The sequence below is a fragment of the Melanotaenia boesemani genome, chromosome 24 (assembly GCF_017639745.1).
Source record: "Melanotaenia boesemani isolate fMelBoe1 chromosome 24, fMelBoe1.pri, whole genome shotgun sequence".
In the NCBI taxonomy this organism is placed as follows: Eukaryota; Metazoa; Chordata; class Actinopteri; order Atheriniformes; family Melanotaeniidae; genus Melanotaenia; species Melanotaenia boesemani.
Window position 1 is genome coordinate 20,404,451 of NC_055705.1, and position 24,865 is coordinate 20,429,315.

General features: G+C 38.8%; 1 protein-coding gene across 1 annotated transcript in view; it reads left to right on the forward strand.

Annotated features, from left to right (window-relative positions):
• The window catches only part of LOC121635446 (gamma-aminobutyric acid receptor subunit gamma-3-like), a 156,311-nt gene that overhangs the window by 108,849 nt on the left and 22,597 nt on the right, over nucleotides 1-24,865 (forward strand). Inside the window, exons 7-8 of the mRNA XM_041978582.1 lie at nucleotides 8,431-8,568; nucleotides 19,790-19,942. Of these exons, the coding sequence (XP_041834516.1) occupies nucleotides 8,431-8,568; nucleotides 19,790-19,942 (291 nt within the window). The remainder of the gene's footprint in view (nucleotides 1-8,430; nucleotides 8,569-19,789; nucleotides 19,943-24,865) is intronic.

The window sequence follows — 24,865 nt, forward strand, 5'->3', positions numbered from 1 at the left end:
AGCATTTAGACTATTTCCGTTTTTGTCGTGTTACAACCTCGTGCATTTCAGAAATGCTTTACTCTTGTGAGTCAACATGCAATTGCTCTAATGATAAAGTTAAACCAAAATCTATTGAAATAATAAAATGGAAAAATGAATGCATCAATCACAGGTGCATAGAATAAAACTGATTCAGGGTTGAAAAACACAGCAAAGACTTGCATCCCTTATGCATTCATATGAACGACATTTTGACAACTGCTACCTAAATATCTGTGTCACACGTCATCTCATGAAAAATCATGAAATAGTTGCTAGTCAATGGTGCAAAACATTGTAATAAAGTCCCAAGTGTTGTACAGTTTGTTACCACATTGACTCGTGATAGAAGTCAACGTCCTACGTCTCCATACATTTGCAATGACACTTTTAAATGTCAGAGTTTAGTTGAATAGAAACAATTTGGAGATTGGAATAAAAGCAGAAACCACTAAAGCTTGTTATATTCTCCACGATAACTTTGTTCTTGAGGCCGCAAGAACAGAAAAGCTTGTTTTGGTAAATTCATACTCAATGAGAAGCTTTTCTTTATTTATATATATATATATATATATATATATATATATATATATATATACACACACACACTATATACATATATCAGTGTTGTTTTCGTCAACAATCATGATGACTAATTTATTTCGTTGACAAATCTTTTTTTCTTGATGATAACGAGACAATGACGTGCTATAAAAGTCTCTCGGATGACGAAAACATGACAAGATGTTTGTGATATTTCGTTGACGAGAGGAGACGAAAATTTTCAAGGGCTGATTGTCCGACTTTAAAAATGCATGACATTTCTGCCTATTGTGAGCACAATCTGTCAGTCAGCAATGCTGCTGCATCTTGGCCACGCCCATCACCAGACATGCAGCGAACACACTGACAAGCAGTTTATTTATTCATAGATAAATCATGGCAGCAGTGTCGAAGGGGTTTGGTGGAAGCGATGAAATGATATATGGGCATAATAACTAAAATCCATCATAATTTCACTGGCATACTAGGTCAAGTTGAGCATGTGTTCCTCATCCTTTGCTCATATTTTGGGCATGTGTATGTTTTATTCTATTCTACAGTAATTTAGCAGACGCTTTTATCCAAAGCGACTTACATTTGAGAGTAAAAACAACACAAGCAGGAATTCAAACAAGACAGGATGTCATAATTAAGCGGTAGTCAGACTGCTTTGAGTCCCAGTTGGACCCAGGCGCTGTCATGTAGCGCTAGAGGCAGTGCATAGAATTTTTTTTTTTTTTTTTAAGTTTTTTATAGTTTTTTGTAAGTCATTTTGTTTAAACACAAGATCACAATTTCATCAAACAATAACTTGGGCATAAGTGCACACAGCTTATTCAGTACTTGGTTGAGCCAAAGAGCTGGACAAATCTTTCTAACTCATTCTGTTGAGTAGAAGAGTTAAGCTAAGTGTGGAAATGCTCCTTTAACGACTGAGTCTTTAGCTTGCTTTTAAAAGTGGATAAGGACTCTGCAGACCGGACTGAGTTATGTAGATTGTTCCACCACTGGGGGACAACAGAGGAGAAGAGTCTAGCTACTGATTTTGCGCCACGTTGTGGCGGGAGCACTAGGCGTTTTCGCTGGCAGAGCGTAGCTGTCGAGAGGGAGTGTAGTTCTGAATTAAGGAGTGGAGGTAGACAGGAGCAGTTTGGGTTACGGTTTTGTAAGCCAGAAGCAGAGCTTTGAATCTGATGCGCTGCAACAGAAAGCCAGTGGAGAGTGATTAGCAGCAGAGTGACATGAGCTCTTTTGGGCTGGTTGAAGACCAGACGTGCTGCTGCGTTCTGGATCATCTGCAGAGGTTTAACTGTCCATTGAGGCAGGCCAGCCAGTAAGGAGTTGCAGTAGTCAATGTGTGAAATGACCAGAGCCTGGACCAGGACCTGTGCCGTGTGTTCAGTCAGGTAGGGTCTGATCCTCCTGATGCTGTAGAGAGCAAATCAGCAAGATCGAGCCACTGAGGCAACATTGTCCTTAAAGGTCAGCTGGTTGTCTACCATGACACCAAGATTCCTGGTAGAAGACGTAGGCACAAGTGTGATAGAGTCAAGCTGCACGCTTACCTGTGACGGTAAGGAAGGATTGGCTGGAAAGACAATAAGCTCGGTCTTGGACAGATTTAGCTGAAGGTGGCGATCCTTCATCCATGCAGAGATATCAGCAAGGCATGCTGATATTCGCATTGTGTCATCTGCATAGCAGTGACAGGAGAAACCATGAGAGTTAATGATGCACCGAGTGACGAGGTGTATAGTGAAAAGAGAAGAGGGCCAAGCACCGAGCCCTGAGGCGCCCTTGTTGTCAGCCTATGTGATCTGGACATTCCCCCTTGCCAAGATCTGTTGAAGGATCTTCCTGTGAAGTAGGACATAAACCACAAGAGGACAGATCTTGAGATGCCAAGCTCCGAGAGTGTGGAGAACAGTATATGATGATTGACCGTGTCAAAGGCAGCAGACAGGTCCAGCAGTATAAGGACTGAGGATTGACCAGTGGATCTGGCAAGCCGTAGGGAATCAATAACTGACAGGAGAGCAGTTTCAGTAGAGCGGCCTTGTTGCACCAGTTTGAGATTGAAAGAGTAGATAAGAGCCAGAAAGTCAGTTGCCTGTGGTTTGCCAATATGAATGTTCATGTCTCCCATGACAATTAGTGGTGTGCCATCATCAGGAATGTCAGAGGAAGTCATGCCCATTTCAGAGACAAACTCATCTATATACATAAAGGCTACAAAATCCTTCCTGCAGCAATAAAGGTTCCCAAGAGCAGAGGGGGTGGTGTCATTATTAATAGAAAGAACTTTATAAAAAAAATAACAAAAAAAAAAAAAACAATGCTCTAGGGGGAAAGTATTTTGGTAGGAGAGGTGAAAAAGAACCCAACAGTAAATCTTGGCAAGCTCCAGAAATCCTCTGTAAAGCAATGACTTTGAGGGACTTCCATCATGGCAGCACCTCTGCTAATCTTTGAGACACAGTAGCCAGACAGAAGCTTCTCAGTGTTAGACATCAAAGCCCACTTAAAAGCTGACCAAAAAAAAAAAAAAAATAGACTCTCAGACAATAAGAAATATTCCTGGTTTGATGAGCCATGGCTGAAGTGTTTGGTTTCAGTAGAATTGTGATGCCCAAAGAAAACCAGGCAACACCCATCTCTCATGCTGTTGGGCTGAAGCAGGAGGGCTAGTCAGGTTTGAGGAAAAGGAGCAAACTGCAAAGACATCTTGATAAAAACATCTTCAATATTTCTTTGGACTTTCCACCAGGACAATGATTCTTAAAAATATGTGCCATAAGACTGTTACATATATTGTTCTTTCTGGGTTTCATAAATAAATTACAAAATAGATTAAATTTTCAGCTCAGTACCCTTGAACTAAATGCTGCTACTTACCGTAACTAAACAGACTATGGCTGAGAGAGTTGTAATTAATTAAGAGTTTGTAATCAATGATGAACCCTTCTCTTGTACAATATTGATTTCTAACCCATTGACTTTACAAGACAACATGTCAGGAAACCACTGATATTACACATATGCGAATAACATGAAATTCTATTGTTTACTGTAGTTTAACCCATTGAGCCCTTTGCCTATTTTTTAGGCCTCTGCTCAAAAACTGTAGAGCTATAATGAAATAAGTAAATCTTTACAACCAGAGTCTTAGTAATTGAAGCAATATGTGTTACAGATGAAGAATAAATGAAGATGGCACAAATGGAAGAAAAAAAAAAAGTTTCACGCTTGCCTAAAACAAACCCCCAAACTGTCAAGTTGAAGATGGATATGCCTTTGGAACGATGCTGCTGTAGCTCTAAATGTGAACATGATCTCCACCATGCCCAAGGCAGAACAGAATTAGAGCGGTTTTAGTACAGACAGTTAAGACGAGGTCTCCAAAAATGGACATTGTGGCATAGCTTGGAACAGTTTGGCTATTTGTTGTTAGTGTCTTCCAATTGGAGAACCTCAGGTTTTAAAATTTGATGAAGTTCCTCCAAAAGCTCCAAAGCTTCCAATCCAGTTTAATTATATTTATAAGGCACTTTAAACACAATAATGCTGACCAAAGACTTGTACAGCAAAACAACACAGTGTAAAAAAAAAAAAAAAAAAAGCCAAAGACAAAACAAATGCACATCTTCAGTTAAGAAAAAACAAAATGAAAAAAAAAGTGGGTTTTAAGAAGAAAATGTTTGAACATCTGCAGGCAGGTTAACTCAAACATACAGTACGTTGCAGTAGTCCAAGCTTGGTTATAAAAGAGTTAGTCTCAGAAAGTCAATGAAATGGGTTTTATTTTTGCTAGCTGCCTCCACTGATAGAAACTGGACTTAACTACATTAATAATGTGTCTAATTTCCACTTAGTCTTTACACCCAGGCTCAAAACTAAGGGCTGAACAAAAGTTGACAGGCCTGCAGGCAATCAAACAAAATGACTTCAGTCTTATTGGAACACCAGAGTGTCCTTCACCTTCATTTTTTTAAGGGGCATATACATTATCTAGTAATCATTTGCAGAGAAATTAAAGGAGATTTTATAATTTTTTTGTAACACCCTAAGAGAAGTAAATACAAAACAAAAAGAAGAGTGCCGGGAATTGAGCCCTGGGGGGCATGAAGACAGTCTCCAAGACTCACAGGAGGCTTCTCTCGGACAAATAGGACTTTGACCATTTATTTTTATTTTATTTATTTCCACAATTTCACACAAACAAACTGGATACTCTTCTTTCATGTTACATTGTGAAAAAGGGGTCCCTCAGAAGCTTCAAGCTCATAAAACAGGGTTCCAGCACACCACTACCTGACATTTAGTCATATTACATATAACAACATAGCACTGACATTAGTCTAGTATGGCTCCAACTGAAGGTTTCCATGGGTTAGAATATTATTATTATTATTGTTATTGTTATTATTTCTTTAGTAGTAGTAGTAGTAGAAGTATTAATCTATATTAATATAATTATAATTTTTATTATCATCATTATTACTATTTTGGTGATTTTGGAAAATCTACTGACCCAAACAAAAAAAGAGGAGAAGTCTGTTATTTTGAAGTCAACTGGAAATGAAAATAGTTGGGTCACTGTTATGTTGGCGTGCCTGGCAGTCGGGACAATGTTACCCCCATATGTAATTTTAAAATGCAAAATAGTGCCGAAAGAAGTAATTCCAGCTGGGATTGTTGTACGTGCCCAGAAAAGGTGTTGGATGGAGAGTGAGCTTGTGGTTCTGTGCCAAAAATAGCCAGAAATGAAAACAATCTGTAATCATTATTTCAATGATTTTTCCTCAGAATTAAAAAAAAAAAAAAAAAAAAAAAAGTTTCTTTAAACAAAGTAAATTTTGATTATCACAATCTTTTTCTAAAGATTGGTCTTGGGAACAGGGGGGTGATCTTTTAATCAGGGTTGTCCTGTTTGGATAAATACAGTAATAGGTTTTGCTAACATTTAAAGATGTTTTCTTGCATTTAAATTTACTTTAGCTAATTGCTAACTCAACAGTTATTTCAAACTGATTTATTTGTTTATGTGACACAAACAAATTTGTGTAATCTGCAAAAAGTATTTTATGAATACTGATTAAACAAGTCACAAAATCTGTAATAATAAACAAAAGGAGGCCCAGAATGAATCCCTGGGGGACCCCAAAGTCCATGTTTTTAATTCCTGAATTTACCCCATTTTTGTCCACATATTCCTGTCTTTCATAAACTTAGTCCCTGAACCACTGGAGTGCTATGACCTTGACACTGTAATGACACAGCTTTTGAAATAAAATTGTACCCAATGCCTTTGTGACATTCTTAGGAAAATTCCTCACATGAATGACAGGCACTCAGATCAGTGAAAAGACACATCAAAGGAGTTCACAACACAACCAAAAGGCAAGTTAAAACACAGGTCAGCCGACATTGTTAGCACTGAAGTCCAGTCTCAGGACACATTCTTATATAGCCCATCCCCTGGGTACAATGGTCTCTTTTCCACTGGTGCTGGACCGCTGGAGTGAGGTCCGTGTTGACCTACCACAGAAGAAGGCAAGCAAGTCCTTGGATGTGTTTTTACAACTGTATTCACTCCCGGGGGACACTAAAGATAACAGTGTCCTCTAAAAACAGTTCTGATCACAATCTTTAATGACTAGCTGTGTCTCTCACATATCGATCACAATATCATCAATATGAGATTTTTCCATCAGATGTCAGCAAAGACACCAATACCAAATTCTCCTCTATCAAAAGCATAATTTATTTCCTCAACCAGATATAAAATGGCCATACACATGCTCATGTGTGTCTTAAAGGCATATTGTGAACATACCAGTATATTGTGTTTTTCCAAATATTCCACCAGTCCACTGTTTCCAAGATAGGTTAAATATATGGGCAAGTGGCTCAGATATTACATTTACAATGGCAGAACAGGAATGAAAGGGCCAAAAATTGACATTAAACACATCTAAATCAAGTTCCACCTTAAGACATCCAATAGTTACTGCATTCTTTCAGGTGGTGCTGTCCATTTGGGCTACTCAGTTCGATTTTATGAGGACTACAGTCCTGCCAGTTTTCAGTGTGTCCCTGCTCCTACACAACTGATTCAACTGATTCAAATTAAATGGATCCAACAGCCTATGGAATACTTTACTTCTGTCATATGAATATTGTAGAAATGTTTTTTTTGTTTGTTTGTTTTTAATAGCCACAGGTGCATGATAATTGCTTTATGGGCTTATTGAAAGTTAGTAATTTCTTGATAGTGTTGAGAATACATAAAATACACATTTAAACAAAATTTCATATGCAGCAGAAGTTGTTTACAGTTAGAGGAAGACCTTTAGTATTTTTTGTTAAAATAGAAAGGATAAATATTAGAGTCAAGGCCTCAGAAGGGCGTCATTCTTAACATCATGAAAGAACGTGTTTCAGTTTTGTTTTTTTTTTGTTTTCTTTATAGGTAGGAAATATTTTGCAGCTCTGAAGATACACTGGCAACAATTGTAATGCTGTCTGGAGCAAAGATAATTGTACAAACACTCAGAAAGAAATATGGCAGCAATAATGTTTGCTAACTGTATTAGCGTTTAAAAGAAAGAAAAAAAGAATCTCTTTTGCATCATTGTAATTGCCTCGCTTGGTTTTAGATGGCTATCGTCTACATGAGAACATTTGCATAATTAGTCTGGTTGCGACTACGGGGCACCACTGTGCCTGCCACTTGCTCATTATTGCTGTCACTCACTTTTTTTTACATGTAAAATTGCTTCAACTTGTCAAATGACCTCAGTTCTGTGTTTCACATGGAGATGGTGCTGTTGGTTGTTACATGAGCTGCAATTTAATTTTCAACGTGCTTTGCTGAGCTCATGTCAAAGTGCTGTCCACAGGGAGAATCTGCAAGTTAATTAAATGGTTTTAACCCTCTGGTGCATGAATTATTACAAAACAGTACCACATTTTTTAAAATAAAATATTTTACTTTTACAGACATGCACATTGATGGTTTTCTGTTTTTTAATCTTATTTTAACTTTTACTCAGTGTATTGATGTTTCTACTTTATCTAGAAAATATTTATAAAATAATATCTTGACATATTAATATACTATAAATTTTCTATAAAAACACCTGAATCGTTTTCTTGTCCTGTTTATCACTGAGGCAAACTTGGTAATTACAATGTATGTATGTATACTATAACAAATGTAGTTATTCTTTATATGTGGCAGAGTACTGGTAACTCACTAATGTCCAATGAAGTTGCTAATGTACGATTCACACCCATGCATACATTTAAAAACAGCCTTTAAATATGCACCAAAGGGTTAATGTCCAAAATTCACATAAATGAACTCAGAACAGTTTTTTTTTTTTTTTTTTTTTTTCCTGCTGAGAAGTTCAACTACAGGTTCATTGCTTAAAAAACGATCAATTTAAACTACAAAAAAAATCCATTTCAAGGAATGAAAGTCAAGCACATTCCCAGTTATTTTTCTTGAAAGCAGGCTTGAATTTTTCCGTCAAGGATCTCAAGCTCAGGTTTCGCCATTAAAGTACCATTTGATTTGTCCGATTTGAAGTGGGAACAGTTGAATTTATTCCACTCAAATGAAATAAATGATACAGTGAGTAATTTCTGTTGGTGCACCTCAGCAGATTCCAAGCAAAGACGTTAAGAGTGATTGCTCTCTTGGTTTGCAGTATGCTGAATTTCCAATAAAACCTTACTGTATAAATTAGTATTAATCATGCATAACTCAGGTATAAATCATGCATACAACAAAAACTGCATTGCTGCATAAATCCTTCCTGCCTTCAACTTTTATTACTGCCATTTTGCTGTGGTTTCTAGATGGCTACCCACGAGACGAGATTGTGTACAAGTGGAAGCGAAACTCAGTGGAAACTTCGGACCAGAAATATTGGAGGCTTTACCAGTTTGACTTCATGGGGCTCCGAAACACAACAGATGTGCTCACGACCACAGCAGGTAAGAAAAAAACTAAGAAAGGTCACCAATGATGGCACCCTGCCTGTAAAAACAGGTTAAACCTCTAGATTTTATGGTATCATTGAGAATAATATTGATTCCTCCATGAATATGCTTGCCTGCAATTAGGTCAGGTGGAGCTAGTCGGGGTTCAGGGTTTTGAACCATTTAGCAACCTCAAGCTGTCCAGGTTAACATTAGCACCGTGCCCATAAATGTAATCATATCACTACAATCTCAAAGCTCATAAGTATTCCCCTCGGGTGTAAGTGCAAATAGGTTTTCCTACTGACATTAATCACCAGGATTAAAGATTAAAAAGGAAGTTTAATTATTCACTTCTTCCTTTCTCTTCCCATGCTGTCAGTGCCGTTGTTAGGCCATGTGCAATTTGACGTTTTAATGCAAGCAATTTGGGAGGTTAGAGCCACAGTAAACATGTTGTTGCGCATACAAGTGTGTGTTATTAAAACAATTTCTGATGGCTTAACCTCTTCTGGACTAAAGCCTCCTGTACAGGGATCAGCAAGAGATGCATGCAGTACAGGAGATCTTGTGCATACCTGAAGCAACAGTCCCATTACATATGAGAATAATGGGGAGAAACTCAGCTAAAAGACTACAAAGCATTGGTTTCCAAACCAAACACAGTTCAAACCCCAAGCAAATATATGTGGCAAAGTAAGAAAAACAGGAGAACAGGACTGTCCACTTTAGAGCTTCTGCTAATTTTTCCACTTTAAAGGGCCCATATTAAACATTTTTTTTTCAACAATTTCATATGGGTATCAGAGGTCCAACAACATTGTTTTCAAAGTGTATTACCCCAAATTCAGCCTTGGTTCTTAATTTCAGCCATTCCAAAAGTAGCTCTCGTGAGCTCTACTGAGAACAGGCTGTTTCTGTGTCTGAACCTTTAAATGATCATGAGTGGTGCCTGTCCACGCCCCTCTCTGGGAGAAGATCTGGCTTTCGCTGGCACCCACTCAGTGATTTTAAAGGGCAGACTTAGCTAGCCGGGGTGGAGGATCAATGGCAGTATCCATTATCAGGGCGAGTGGTTATTTCCCTTTGTGACCTCACAAAGACAAAGATCTCAGACTCACCCATTTAAACACACATTCGCTAAAAGGTGGAGCAAGCAAGTGATAGAGGAGACAGAATTTTTTCATTTTTGGGCCTTATAAACAGGCTATGAGGACACATATGACTGTTAGAAAACCTTTAGAAAGTGAATTTTGAAGAATATGGAACCTTTAAGCAAAACTAAACAAGCAATGTAACATATGAAAGCAGAGACTCTGCTGATTACAAAGATCTCTGTCATCACTGTGGGATCAAAACTCTGGAAACTAGTAGACAGATTCTTATATATCCTATATCCTATCTTGGGGTTCACTTCCTTCTGGACCTCATGATGTTTCACAGGTGAATTTGTGGACTATCTCTCCATTCTCCTGACTCTGACCATTGATAATCAACATTGACCAATACATTGCTGAGTTATTTACCTGCCTAATGCCCCCCTTAAATCATCTATAAAACAGCCTGGGTTCACTTGTTTTTCTTCTGAAATATATTCTGATTCTTCTGAAATACACCTTCCTTTTGTTTGGTTTCACATTTGCTTTCACAAGCAGACTAAACCGCCAAAAACGCATAGACGCCACACTGCTACAACTGCTCGCTAGGGGGCGGTATCCCCTGAAACAACCATGGACCAAGAAGAAATAAAATGAAAATCAGGCTCATTAAATTGGAAGGACTGAAAACAGTTCATTCACCACAATTATACAATGAGGCAACGATACATTTGTTTTTACTTAGGTCCAGATTGACCAGCAGGAGCGTTATCCATCATGTTGTGCTACATTGCATTCTGGATCACTTCCACTTTTTGGTTCATAGGATGATCTGTTTGCATTCACACTACAAGCGAACCGCATTAAGGTTCACTTGCACGTGAACTGAGACCCTCAGTTTTCAAAGAGACCAGAGTTTGCTTCTGTGGTCTGCACCAGAGTGGAAATAAAAGCTCACACAAAACGTTAATGTGGATGCACCCTCAGCTTCCTTTTGAGACCAAAATTATGCATAGCCCTTTTAATTTTTAGTATGTAATTTCAGACAGGCGGAAAAAATAGACCCTGTCAAGACAAGTTTAGAAGGTAAAAATAATTAAGGATAAATACAGATGAAGGCACAGCAGCTGTAACCCTTCTTAACATTGTTTATGAGTTGCATTTTCCTCTAATTTTAAGCCACACAGTCTTTTGTCTTTGGAGAGACGTGCTCAGATCTGCATAATGTGACCTGATTCAGCTTTCCAACAGCCCCTTTCATGAATATTCGAGGAACAGGAGTGTGATTAGGGGAGGGATATCAGAAAGTGCCTTCAGATTATTAAGGAGTTCAGAGAAAATTAGTTGTATTGATGTGAGACGGTTTATATCTCATTTAAACAGCTCAACACATTAAAAAACAAACAAACATTTCCTTGTTCTCACATCACACTGAAGGAACTCTGAGCAGACAGCCGGTTTTATGTGTAATGAGAAACTGTCATTGCATCTTTGGGTCTCTGATCCCCCCCAAAAGAAAGGAAGAAGTGACTGATGCAAGCTCTCAACCTGAGGCACATCGGCCATCTCATAAATTATACGTTTTCCTGAACTCCCGCTGTATCGTCAAAATGCAGCCAAACTCATTTTCTGCTGAGATGCTCAAAGTAAAGATAAACCCACACATCTACCCCATGCTGTTCAAGAAAATTGGGCACTTTCTCATTTATTACCCGGTTTCTTTTCTTCCTGTTTCACTTGGCAGAGCTCCTTCTCCACACGTGGTGATTAGATCCCTGGTTAAAAATACCGATCAATAATATAAGGCAAGGCAGTTTATTTTTATAACAAATTTCATGTACAGGACAATTCAAATTGCTTTACATTAAAAAAACATTAAAAGAATTACAGATATTAAGAAGCAGTAAAAATCATAAATTATATTAAAATGATTAAAAGCAAGATAAGTTAAAAAGTTACTGTGCAGATTTCATTATTGGCTCAAATGAGCAAGAAATGATATACATCATGAGAAACTTTAAAATTGTTGGGTTTTTGCTCATTTGTCTCTTATCCTTCTCTCCTCATCTCCCTCCAATTTCTTTTTCTTTCGTTCCTCATCAACACATTATGTGAGGTGCGGGACTGTTTTAATGAGGACAGAGTGGACAGATCCCCAGCCACAGAGCCACTGGGGACCCCTTTCACAAATCCATCGTCATTATCAGTTCAGCCGCATCCTCTTCAAAAAGCCCAAAAGTAAAATCCAAACAGTGCTTTGTTTTACCATACCATTGCAAATTCCCTCCAAAGCTTCTGCGACGTCCTTTTCCGCAGCTACATGTGAGAAATGCCAATGTTCAGGCTTTTCTTCCTTAACGTGTCCACGCTGGTAGTTTGTAAAAAAAAAATCTTTATTCCTTTATGAACGAGCTGAAAATTCAGTGCTTTCCATCCAAAGCCTTTTAATACAGATTTCAGTTTGATGTTTGGTGATTATTCATAGACATGAAAGCCGGAAATCTCAGCTGCCAATCAGGAAACTGACAGAAGGTTGCATGTGGAAGGCTCGTCTGGTCACTTTGTCCTCCACACCCATGAGCAGGGACTTTCTGATGAGAAGCAGGCATAGCAGGCTTGTTGAGCTAAATGGTAAATGGGCTTGTACTTATATAGCGCTTTTCCAGCCAGTTTGACCACTCAAAGCGCTTTACACAACTTATCACATTCACCCATTCACACACACATTCACACCCCGATAGGCACATCGGGAGGCAACGTGGGGTTAAGTGTCTTGCCCAAGGACACTTCGGCACATAGTCAGTGGAAGCCTGGAATCAATCCGCCTACCTCCCGGTCGAAAGACGACTGCTCTTCCTCCTGAGCTACTACCTAAAACCCAAGAGCTTCAACTGGGCTGAATTGGATTGTATTTAATTTGCCTTTTACTGAACTAATTTGCTGTCTCTGCATAGTACCTTGGGAAAACCTTTATTATAAGGTGCTACTATATGAATAAACTGGAATGAGAAGCAAGTGAAATTTTAAAGAAGACTTACAGTCCCCCCTTCTTTTTTAATGAGATGACACAATTTATTGAAGTCATAATGAAATCCTGGCAACATCCTTTGGTCAACAGATGCTGCAAAAGCTCCTTTTTCTTCCATTAATTTACATTTCCATTCAAGCAGATCAATTCTAGGGGTTGGAGGGAGCTGCAGCTCCACCCCATCCTCAAATCTAATACTCAATAATCCTCAGACTACGTGAATAGCCTGAGAAATTGTATTTGGACTTTAGATTACAGACGTTAGTTGTTTCTTTAAAAGACTGCTGATGTATTGTCAAGAGAGATGTTAAGAGGACAGTGGGAACAATTTTGTGCCAGACTGAAAGTATTTTAGCTAATCTATACTGTAATCATGTAGTTGTCAGGCGACTCTGAAGCCTAATTAACACGAAGTTACACTGCCTTTTTTTCTTTTTAAAATGGGCTTTTTAATTTTCTTTATGCTTTGTTCTGGTTTGATGTGGATGAAATTTTAAAGAACCAGTTTGCAGTTTCCGCAGTACGCCACAGCCTGCAGGCACCAGGACCACTTGAAAGTCTTATAAGTGGATATCACCACCGGTGTGGTTATCACCCCTTTTTTTCTATAATGGCGAAATCACTGAGTCTTGAGAGCACTATACTATCCTCATCTGTTATAAGACATCAACATGCCCCTACAAGAAAAATAAATGCCTGACCACAAATTTGTTTACCCCACAGGGTCTGGCCTAATTATCTTGTTAGCTGCAGTGGCTAAAAGTTCACTAACAAGATCTGGCATCTCAGTCCCCCCAAAAAGAAAAGGGTCACCAGCTAATTATGCTAAAAGAAAATAAATAAATTTAACATTAACTGCATTGCATTTAAATATCCATTTCTCAAGTTGGCATTTAAAAGGGCAGATACCAACCAAGGAATCAAACTGGCGAGCTACAGGTTGGGATAAACCTTGGTAGGGAGAGTAAAAGGCCAAAGAGCCTGGCTGTGTTTCGATTGAACACGCCACCATAGTGTTTACTCTACTGGGTTTTCACTAGGACAGGGTTCGTAACCTTGATGTCGGGGCCAATTTTTCCAGTGAAAAGTGGTCTGGGGTCCCATTCTAACATTAACACTGTATTAGTTAAATTCGTTTCACTCTTGGATTAATTTAATGATTTCGTTGATGTCTGCCTGTATCTTATAAACCTCTATGTATTTATTGGCTGTTTCTACGTATTTTTTTTTAGTTTATTTAAATTATTTAATATCTTTTATTCCTTATAGTTTGTTTTAATTCTCCTTTTAATGTTTCTTTTGCACGTTGCTGTAATAAACTATTTCATGATAACTTCACTTAACAGATAAATACTGCTTTCAGACCTATTTAGTTCTGTTTGAGTACTTTGACCTTTTTTATGGCAAAGGTAATACTGATCTTATTTATTTTTATGAAGAAGTAGGTGGCTGCCTTTCCTGGTTCTGGTTCCGGTGGAGGCTTTCCTGTCTGTTAAAATGGAGTTTGTTTATTTTTTATGTTTTTTTTTTTCTCTCCACTGTCGCCTGTCTTTCCGTACATGCTCAGGATACTGAATCAAAAAGAAGAGCTAATGCACTCCTCTGGCTTCCATAGCTAGGCAATTATTTTTCATGAATTGGCTTATATGCAGAGTTATTAATTGAACTAATCACATAATGGATTTGTATTAAATTGATTATAATTGGACTATAATGAATTGAGACAAATGGATTAGGAGTAGAAAACCTTACCTTGTAGATAGATTATCACCCTCTTTGGTGTCCCGACCTTCTCTGTACCCAACCTCACAAATGGAACGGAAAACTCAAATCTAGAGGTTTCTATGGATTGACATAGAAACTGTTCTAGCATTTGTTTGCTTTGCTTGCTGCCTAAACTAGACCACAGGATAGATTATTTTGGGACTGAGCAGTTTCACAAATAAAGTTTTTCTTTTTTTCTTCTTTCTTTTTTAAAATTATTCCTAACTAAATTATTAAAGACCTTTCCACTGTGATACCTCAGTTTACAGAAATTACACTTTAATTGCAGAAAAGAGATGCACTCATGCACAAGCTGAAAACAGGCATGGAAACTTTTCAGCTTATCCAGAGCTCATTAATGAAACTGTTTCCTTTGAATTTCCCTCACAGCCTTCAAACAGCAGGACGAGCCGACCGTATGCCACAGTAGAGTTGCTAGACAAGTGCGTAGCGAGCAACTTGGACTAATAAGTGTTCTGCAGTAGTGTGTAAACAGAGGGGTGGCGGCTGCTGCTACCATCCAAACAAAATGTAAACCGAGGGATTGTTTGCTACAATCTGCACTTTGAACACAGTAGTCATCATGATGCTGCTCCAAATAGTCCAACATCTGCAAATGGGAATACATTTCTTCTGCCTCCATCCATGTTACATGATATTTATTAATATTATAGCTGCAAGAATAATTTGATGCATGCATTAACTGTCAAATTAAGCATTTTGTTAACAGATGAGAGTGGGTACGACCAGCATGCTGGCTGGAAATTGAGAAATAATTCAATTTACAATGAAGTGTTATTGTATTTACCTCCGTGGTTACAGTTCTAACAAGCCTTTGGGCTGCTGTTGCAGAACCGCATCTCCGACATAATGGGAACATAAAATCTAATGAGACAGCTTTATTTAGGTTAAACAGGAAAAATGCTGACTGCATGTTGGGTCTGCTGTGTGGTGATGGAGGAAATTAACCACAACCTGTTTTACTGCATTGTCTGGAGTTGCAGCCATTGTGTTTAAAGAAAAAACTATTACATTTTCAACTCTTTTAAACATCATTTTGGGCAATTTTAAAGCCAAAACAAAGCTTAATTCTCCTATTATCCTTAAATATTACCAACACATTTCACTCTTGGTGTCAGTCTGACCCCAGGGATATTGAAAGAAAATGACCAATAGAAACTAAAGAATTGTGTTGTGTTCTAACTCAGCATGTGAAGCAGAGGACACTGTCTGGTTCTAGTCATCTCTAAAGGTCTGAATATTTCCAAGGTTGTGGTGATGAATGTTGCTCTGTCTGATCATTCCTGTGTTTTCTTTGAGATGCCGTTACTGTCAACAAAAAAGCCCAAACAGAGGTTATCAAGAAATTGTACATTGATGAAATTACCACTGAATTGTTTATACAAGCTTTCTCTCCCTCACTGCCGCTCATCTGGCCTTCAGTTGATGAGCTTGTGGTGATTTCAATGGTAAAATTACAACCATTATTGATATTATTACTCCCATCAAGGTGGAAGTGATCGTGGCCAAAAAGAGAGCTCCATGGAAAAATGCCATGCTGGTAACAGCTGAAATACGTGAATGTTGAAAAGCTGAACTCAGGTTCAGACAATCAGGCAGTCAGTGCTTCCATGCCAGGGGGAGGACATATGTCCCTGTGTCCACTCAGAGACACGAACACCATGATACACTTTTCTCCAAATCAGTCCTTAAAACCTGGATGAGATCATTGGCCATCTGAAAACCACCACTTGCTGCCTTGACACCCTGTCAACCGGGTTTTTTAAAAATGTTTCAGGATGCATTTGGTTTGAATCCTATTTAAAAGAGACTGACTACTTTGGACCTATGGGTAACTATAAATCTGACTGAACCAAAATAATCTTTGGAGTTCCCCAAGGCTCCATCATGGGGCCACTGCTGTTCAACATCTACAAGCTGCCACTTGCTCATCAACTGCACTGATCAAATTAAAGATTGGATGTGCCAGAACTTTCTTCAGTTAAATGAAGAGAAAACCAAAACAATAGTTTTTGGAACCAGGAAAGAAAGATTAAAAGTCAGTGCTCAGCTTCAAACAGCTATGTTCAAAACCAGCAACCAAATCAGAAATCTGGGAGTAGTCATGGACTGAGACCTGAATTTTGGCAGTGATATTAAGACAGTTGTGGAGTTGGCCTATTATCACTTAAAGAACATATCCAGGATTAAAGGACTGATGATTCAGCACGATTTAGAAAAACTTGTTAATGCATTTATCTTTAGTAGACTGGACTACTGTAATGCCGTCCTCACAGGTATCCCTAAAAAGTCCAGCAGACAGCTGCAGTTAGTCCAGAATGATGCTGCTTGAGTCCTCACTAAGACCAGGAAAGTAGATCTTTACACTGACTTCCTGTCTGTCAAAGAACTGACTTCAAAATCTTGCTGTTAGTTTACAAAGACCTGAATGGTTTAGGACCAAAATACATCCCTCAGGTCATCAGGGTCAGGTCTACTTTCTGTTCCCAGAATCAGAACTAAATCTAGAGAGTTCAGCTTTTATGCTCCTCACGTGTTCAACCAACTCCCAGAAAAATGCAGGTCAGCTGACTCAGCAGTTTTACATCAGGGTTAAAAACTATTCTATTTGTTGCCAATTATCAAAACAACTGTTAACTCCATCCATCCATCCATCCTCTATACCGCTTATTCCAATTGAAGAAAGCTGGAGCCTATTCCAGCAATAAGCAGGCGAGAGGCAAAGTACACCCGGAACAGGTCGCCAGTCCATCTCAGCTGGTAATTCCTCACAAGAATTTTATTTATTGCATTTTATCCACTTTATTTTAGCTTTTTCTTCCTGTTTTTATTTAATTTATTTTAAAGTTTGTTTTAATGCACTTGCTATTGCTTCCTTCACCCCACTGTAATGCTTTTAATGTTTTAAGTAAAGCACTTTAAATTGTCTTGTGCATGAAATGTTCTATATAAATAAACTTGCCTTGCCTTCTAAAGTTTACTGACAACATTAATGACCACAAGAGTATGAACTCTATTGGTTTTGGTGATGATATGACCTTTCCTGCTGCACCACCATCAGGTCAAACAAGATTTTTTTCCAACATGGCTGACTGCATATCTGGTGGGGACTGGAACCATTTTGATAATACAGGATTAGAAGCTCTAAGGCAGGGGTGCCCAAGTCCGGTCCTCAAGATCTACCATCCTGCAACTTTTAGATGCAACCCTTCTCCAACACACCTGAATCAAATGACTGGCTCGTTACCAGGCCTCTGCAGCGCTGAATGACATGCAGATGACATCTGATTCAAGTGTGTTGGAGAAGGGTTGCATCTAAAAGTTGCAGGATGGTAGATCTCGAGGACCGAACTTGGGCACCCCTGCTCTAAGGCCTGGTACACACAAGCTTTTTTTTTAATCTGATTATTTTCTTTTTTTTTTTTTTTTTTATCTGTCCGAGACCTCACACATGAAGATAAAAATTCAGGCATTTAACAGTTTATCATACTGTGTGTGGTGGCTCTGACAATCTAATCACAGAACAACACACACATAATTATGCTGACCCACAACCGATCTAGAATTTAATCCTCGAGCCAGAAATTTTGCGTGACCAAACGTAACCTAACAAAAACAAATAAGAAGAAACATAGCAACAACCGGAAACCACAACACCCAGCATGTTTAATACTACGATTGTCGGCCAGGACAAGTTTCAGAACAGATTATCGGGACAAATTCACTCTTAACGCACCTCAGACCAAATGATAATTTTATAGGAAAATCTTATAAGACTCAAGATAATTAGGTATTTGCTATCCTTGGTCAGAAAGGAGCAAAATCAGGATTAAAGCAGCCCAATAATTTTCCTGTGTGGATCGGGCCTAAGTCTACCCTGCAGAAGAATTTGGAAAGGGACCTAACATCTTCCCATTTTTGGAAGGGATTGTGTTTGTTGGTGGTTGAGTGACAACGGGAAGGACAAACTCTCAATCTCATGAGATGAGAATGTCTCAAAATGAGGGGTCCTTCTCAACAAAAATCTGTCTCAGACACATTCTCCTCTATATCAATTTTGCTGTCAAAAAAAACTGTTCCAAAATATCAGACAGTAAATCTTTTCCCAGAGGACATTTTCAAAAGAGAGAGAGTGTGAGAGAGAGCAGATTGCAGTATACACAGAGCACAATGAGGAATGATTTGGATGCTGCCGTGCAAACTGATCAAACTGATGTTTGGTCCTCCCTTATTTTGCATGAACTAATGTCCTTTTGAGAATACCCCGCCCTCTACAGTGAGAGAAATATCAGTTCTACTTAGGCAGGAATATTGCTTCCCTTCCACCATGTCATGCATCATCATTGTACCCATCAAAATAGGACAATAAGTCATGAAATGTGAACAAAGTCAACTACTAGTTCTTGAATGAAATATTAAATGGGGTTAAATTGACCCCAAATATAATAGGAAGGTTGAGTAAAAGGTGAAACACAGTTAGAAATAAGACAAAAAGGTGCTTCTCTGCTCCATCATGAGCATCAACAGATGGTCAAAATGCATTTATTTTTTTAAGTCAAGCCCTTCGAATCTATAGAGCTTTGTAGAGGTTACAGAAAATAATGTTTTTTCTTGGCCAAATGTAGCTCAATACCTCCCTGCTCTTGTCAGTTAGCCCCTGCAAACAAACAATCCTGCTGTTCTGGGACCATTAATGTTTTAGCATAATAAGGTACACTTACTCATACTGAAGGTTTCTTACCTAACTAACCCTGCAAAGTATACATCTCTTTCCTGCTCATCATACTGTCCTTCACTCTTGTTAATCAGATTCAACTATTTTTTTCTCCCCTGAAGCTTCTACATCTTCCCTCCCTACCATCTACTCCTGTTCTTGTCTTTTCCACTTCATCTGCCTGCCATTCTATGTGATGCAGATTATGAGGAATTATATTCATTTCTGAACCACGAGAGAAGCAGCTAAACTCTTTTCTGATGTCTTGCATGACCATTTTATCTGCTTTGGCAGGTTACAGTGCATTTAATCTTCTCTCCACAGAGAGAGACTCAAGGTACCTCAGACATTAGGACTTTCTATAGCTTCTAATGATCTCAGAGCACCACAGTGATATCATTCGCTGAAACGGTCTGAAATGGTGCTATATTACATCACACTCATTTAATAGGTGTTTTTAACCAAAGTGACTCAGAATTGAGGACACATGGGAAAATGTGAGGTTTAGTATCTTGCCCAAGGATACTTCAACTGTCAACCTTCCAATAAAGGACAATCCCTTTACATCCTGAGCTACAGTTATACTTGCATTTTCTCTCTCTCTCTCAACAGGTGACTATGTGTTGATGACAGTTTACTTTGACCTCAGCAGAAGGATGGGCTACTTCACCATTCAGACCTACATCCCCTGTATCCTGACTGTAGTCCTCTCCTGGGTTTCATTTTGGATCAAAAGTGATGCCACGCCTGCAAGGACGGCCCTAGGTATGCAGCTGTGTGTGGAAACCAAAGTACAATGCTAACATCTTGAGACACAGATGAGGACTTAGATCGCATATGCAACTTTAGCTAACATTACACAAACACAGATAAACAATAAAAGCAATAGCACACCTGGCAAGCACACCTTTTGCAACTTTAAGGTATAAAAAATTCAAGGAACTAATAGCAGGAAAATGTAATGTCTGTATGAAATAGAAATATAGGGTGTTGGTTCCACCCCACCCAACCTCATCAGCAACCTTAAAAACACATCCAGAGGTTAGTCACTATAATATGAAAGCTTAATGTTAGCATCCATGTTAGCAGTGAGCTTGGTACTACAGCAGTGTAGGCCAGCTTCACAAACTTGAGGTGTGAAAAAATATACCTTTATCAAATAAACTGAGGATTTTTATTTGGGCTGCCAAAATTAATGCAAAGTTGTGACTTGGGGGGTTTATACATCTCTAACAAGCTTTAAAGTTTAGGTTCTCCAATTAAGCCTCTTAGACACGGTTTGTTGCAACTTATTTAAGTAGTCAATAGTTCTTTAGGTTTTCTCCTTTTTTCTATGGGGAAGGGGGGGGGTATTGGTTGCCTTTTGTTCTGTTTTCTGTCAAATAATCGATAACTGCTTCAATAATGTTGAGGTTTGGACTCTAAGGAGGTCACAGATAATTAATGGTGCATTTCCACACCGAGGTCTGCCTTTACATGACTGGTATTAGTATTTGGTGTCATTTTCAAGCTGAAAATGGACACTATCTGGCACTATCTAGATGATATTAGAGGACGGATCAAAATTAAATGCTACTTTTATGACAAATTGCTGCAAACGATGGATGAATCAACAGATAGCATTTTTTTAAGGCATCACACTTCTTATAACTTCTATTTGCTCAGTTTTCCCACTGCTCACCATGCTGTAATATGGCAGGTTTTCAGCTAACAGCTCTTAAAACACCTTGTTTGTGCAAAATACTATTTTATATCTACTGAACTGTGTTGTTTTTTGTTTTTTTTTCCCCCATAGACGCAACTTAAGAAATGGGAACAAATTATATGTTTTTGTGACAGGCTAGTATCAATATGCCCATTTAAAATAGGTTCCTTGCAAAGTTGTAATGTGCAAAAAAACACTGATACATCCCCTTCAGTGCTCATGATTCAGACTTCAGTGTTACGTGGCTGACATAAATGGTGAAAAGCAGCCAATGGCTAAAGACAAACTTTGAAAGACCTGTAAGGAGTCTAAAAGACCATTTATTACAGGAAATGAACTGGCTCCATGGATGTAAACTATGTAGAAATGTGGGCTGAGTGTAATGGTAGTGTATGATGAGCATGACGGGCCTATGGCCTCATACACTGAGCCCACGACAGTACCTGTAATTTGCTGCAATACTTTCTTTCATTGAAGTGATGTTTTCTCCATCTTTGGTGCTGTTGTCATGACTGAGAAAAGCCTTCACATTGAGGGCACAGCTGCATACCCCTTGACACTGATGAGGAAAGAAAGATGAGAGTGCATGTGGCAAAACGACAATTCACAAACTTACTTCACCTGAGCTTTAGATGTGCATTAGGCCCTCACACAATTAATATCCCATCAGTGCTGCATGTCACCCACTTTTAGTGCTTTCTCTTGAGTTGACAACTGTTTCAAATTATTTTTCCATCCACTGCATGCCAGCCATTAGTTTGTTTACTCTCCTGTGTATGATGTTGTTGTTCAAGGTGGTTTGGGATGGAGCTCAAGACGAGTTTTTATTGACTTCATGACCTTTTTATCCCATCACTAGTTTCAGAATTTCATCGCTATTAGTTTGAATCTTCATTTTCTTTTATCCTATTTTCTTACACGCATGATATGTGACCAGGAATTTCATTCAAACTCAGCTGCAAGTTGAACATAATCATTTGTGAAATTCACATGTTAAGCCGCGTACTTTTAACAGCATTGCACAAAACATCTAGAGCTGAAAAAGCTGTTGGATTTTACAGGAATTTGATGAATAACATTCAGACAAGTTGCAAGAAATAAGCACCACTACAAGCCAATACCACCATAATCACTCTTTAACCACCTCTGAAAAAAATTATCAGCTTATTCATAAGACAGTTGAAGATTTTTAGATGGGAATTCATTTATTTTTGCTTTTTGTAATCAATAGAGAGCAGCCATTACAAATATTGCACTTAAGTCCAATCTAGAATTAGAAAATGTATTTGTTGAGCTGGCCGCTGAGGTTGGTGTATTCCTACTTGATGAAGAATTCAAAGTCTTGATACACACTGAGTCTGTTTACATGCATGCCGGAGGATAAAAACAGCAAAACATTTATATTTAGTCTATTGTGTAGCTTATTAGCAACTAATGTTAAGACCACGGGTGCTACCATGTTCAACAAACACCAAATAGTTTGAAAATAACAGGAAGTTACGTCATTACATACTGTATGTTCTCCAAAAGAAATCTGATAAACTGGAAAATGTCAACCTGGATGTTTTAAGTATCGCATTTCAGACGTGCATGTAGACATGTCAGATCAGATATAAGGAGGTAGGAGAGGCAGATGGGTGTTGTTAATCTATGAAAATCGAACAATTGAACAAATATGTAGTTGGGTTAAGACTTAAAATTTAACTATTTATTTTTATAGTACATTATAAAGGGTTTCCCATTTTATTAATGATTTTGGGTTAAAGTCATGGCAGTTGGCTTTTGACCACATTAAAATGTGGACAATGGAACCAATGTGTTCAGGTAAGTTCATGAGTGCTGCTTGGTCAGCTTTAAGTTAACCCTGGTAGACTTCCACGGACAGTACACATCATTTGGAGTATTGTGAACACTCATTTGCACATTGATGTGGACCAGACATTTAAACTCCGATCAGCTTGAAAACCAGGGCTCTCGGTTCACTTAGGCCGCATTCACACCAAGATAATCTAGGGGACTTTTGCTTTACTGGGTGGGGAATTTCGTAAAATTTCACACCTTCCATTGGGTTGGTTTCACAGTGCACGTTGCTGAAGAAGACCAAACTGCCTGGATAATGTCAAAGTTACAACAACTGCTCTCTAGAGGGTGATATTCCATGAAAAGACCACTGAATGAGTACAAAAAAAAAAAAAAATGAAAATCTGGCTCAACTGGCTAGGACTAAACAAGGCTCATTCACCGTAGGGAACATAGGTCAGGCTTTAAAGGGTTAAAGATATGAGAAACTATTTGTTTCTGCTTATGAAGTAGTTGAGTTTACTGTAAGGAAATAATCCTAGTTTGCCCTTCTTTTAAAAACCAACAGAATAATTTAAATCTATTTGTAACCTAGTTTTAACCAGTCTGACTCACCCATCACCAAGGTTCTTCATTTACAAATTTCCTTACTTTTCACAGTCATGCAATTATCCCAGGAATCCCCAATACCTCAGACATACCATGGGGTCTCACAGCTAACTGCTTTATTGAGTTACTCTTTGCCATAGGGGTAATATTTATTGATGGAGGTTAGACTCTTATTCATTAACCTCCACCACCCAAATTTCCTCACTTGGGCCTCAAGCTCAACTCAAACTAACTTAACTCTGACCTCCAGCCACCTTCATCTCAGCCATTACCGCCAACGAGACATCGCACACGACGCCAGAGTACTTTAATTCCCCTGAGTTCCTGCTGCCCTTCATCAGCCTGCCAGTCAGCCAGTATCATCAAGGGTCATCTGGAACATCCCTGCAGTAATAAAGAACTCATATTGGAGTTCTGTCCATCACTATTCGTTATCAAAACCAGAAGAAAACCTTCACAGCTGAGCAATCAAGCCGCCTCATGTTGTATTGAATTCAATAATAAGGGTTATTACTCAAGCATGCGCCAGGCCAAAGGAGCCCCTTCCTCTTGTACTGTTAATAAAAGCTGATGAGAATCAGAGATTGTGTTCGGTGTGCGTTTGGTCTGGCTTGTTTTCGACTCAGAGCCTGATGATGAAGGCTGACGTGATGACAGGTGAACATCAAAACAGCGAGAAGCAGATTAGATCAAGACAGAAGCAACATCACAGAGGCTTATTTTCAGCTTGAGTTTGTGAGAGTTCCAGTTATGTCCTGAAAAAGTGTATCCAATGTATCCTATTGAAAAAGCCTGACATAATACCAGTTTTCTTTAATCAGAGTAAGAAAATGTTGAATTTTCCTTCATCTTTTGCTGTGAATCACACTCTTCACCCCATATGTTTGCCAGCCTGTCTCTCCATCACTGCATTAATCTGTTTGCCATTTTAGAGGACAGCCAGTTGTTGATGTTTACAGTAACGTGGGCGGTGTGATACGTGACCAAAGGCAGTTAAAAGCTTGCAATCCTTCTCTTACAACAGAAGCGAGCTGCCCCTGTCCTGATAAACATCCACATCCAGCTCAACAACACAGTCATTTTGCCTTTCTTCTCTCGCACACCACCCCCGTTTGTCGGCTTGAGACCTTATCCCAGGGCTGAAAGTGGAGAAGACAGGCAAGTCGAAGAAAAGCCGGGACAAAAACAAGGGTGTAAAGCCAAGTGCAGGCCTCTGGCACATAGCGGCGAGGAGAAATGTTAGAACAAAGGAGGCGGATTAGAAAGGTTGAAGTCCGAGGTAAAGCCAGGTGATGTCATTGCTCTCGAAACCCTCCACCCAACCGCTGAAGGTAACCTGTCTTGACAAGCTGCTAACATGTTCCAGGTGGTATTTCTAAAGAGCTGTCACTCTCCCGATACTCCTTCAGCAGCAGGACATTTGAACAACAGCAGGATAGATGTAAGAGAGCCGAGCTGTGCTTGATTCCTATTAGACCTCAATCTTTGCAGCTCAGATGGATCCCCGACAGAGACTGTTGTTGATGGGAAATAAAACCACCTCCAGGCAGATTTTGTGGATGCAGCGTTTAGAG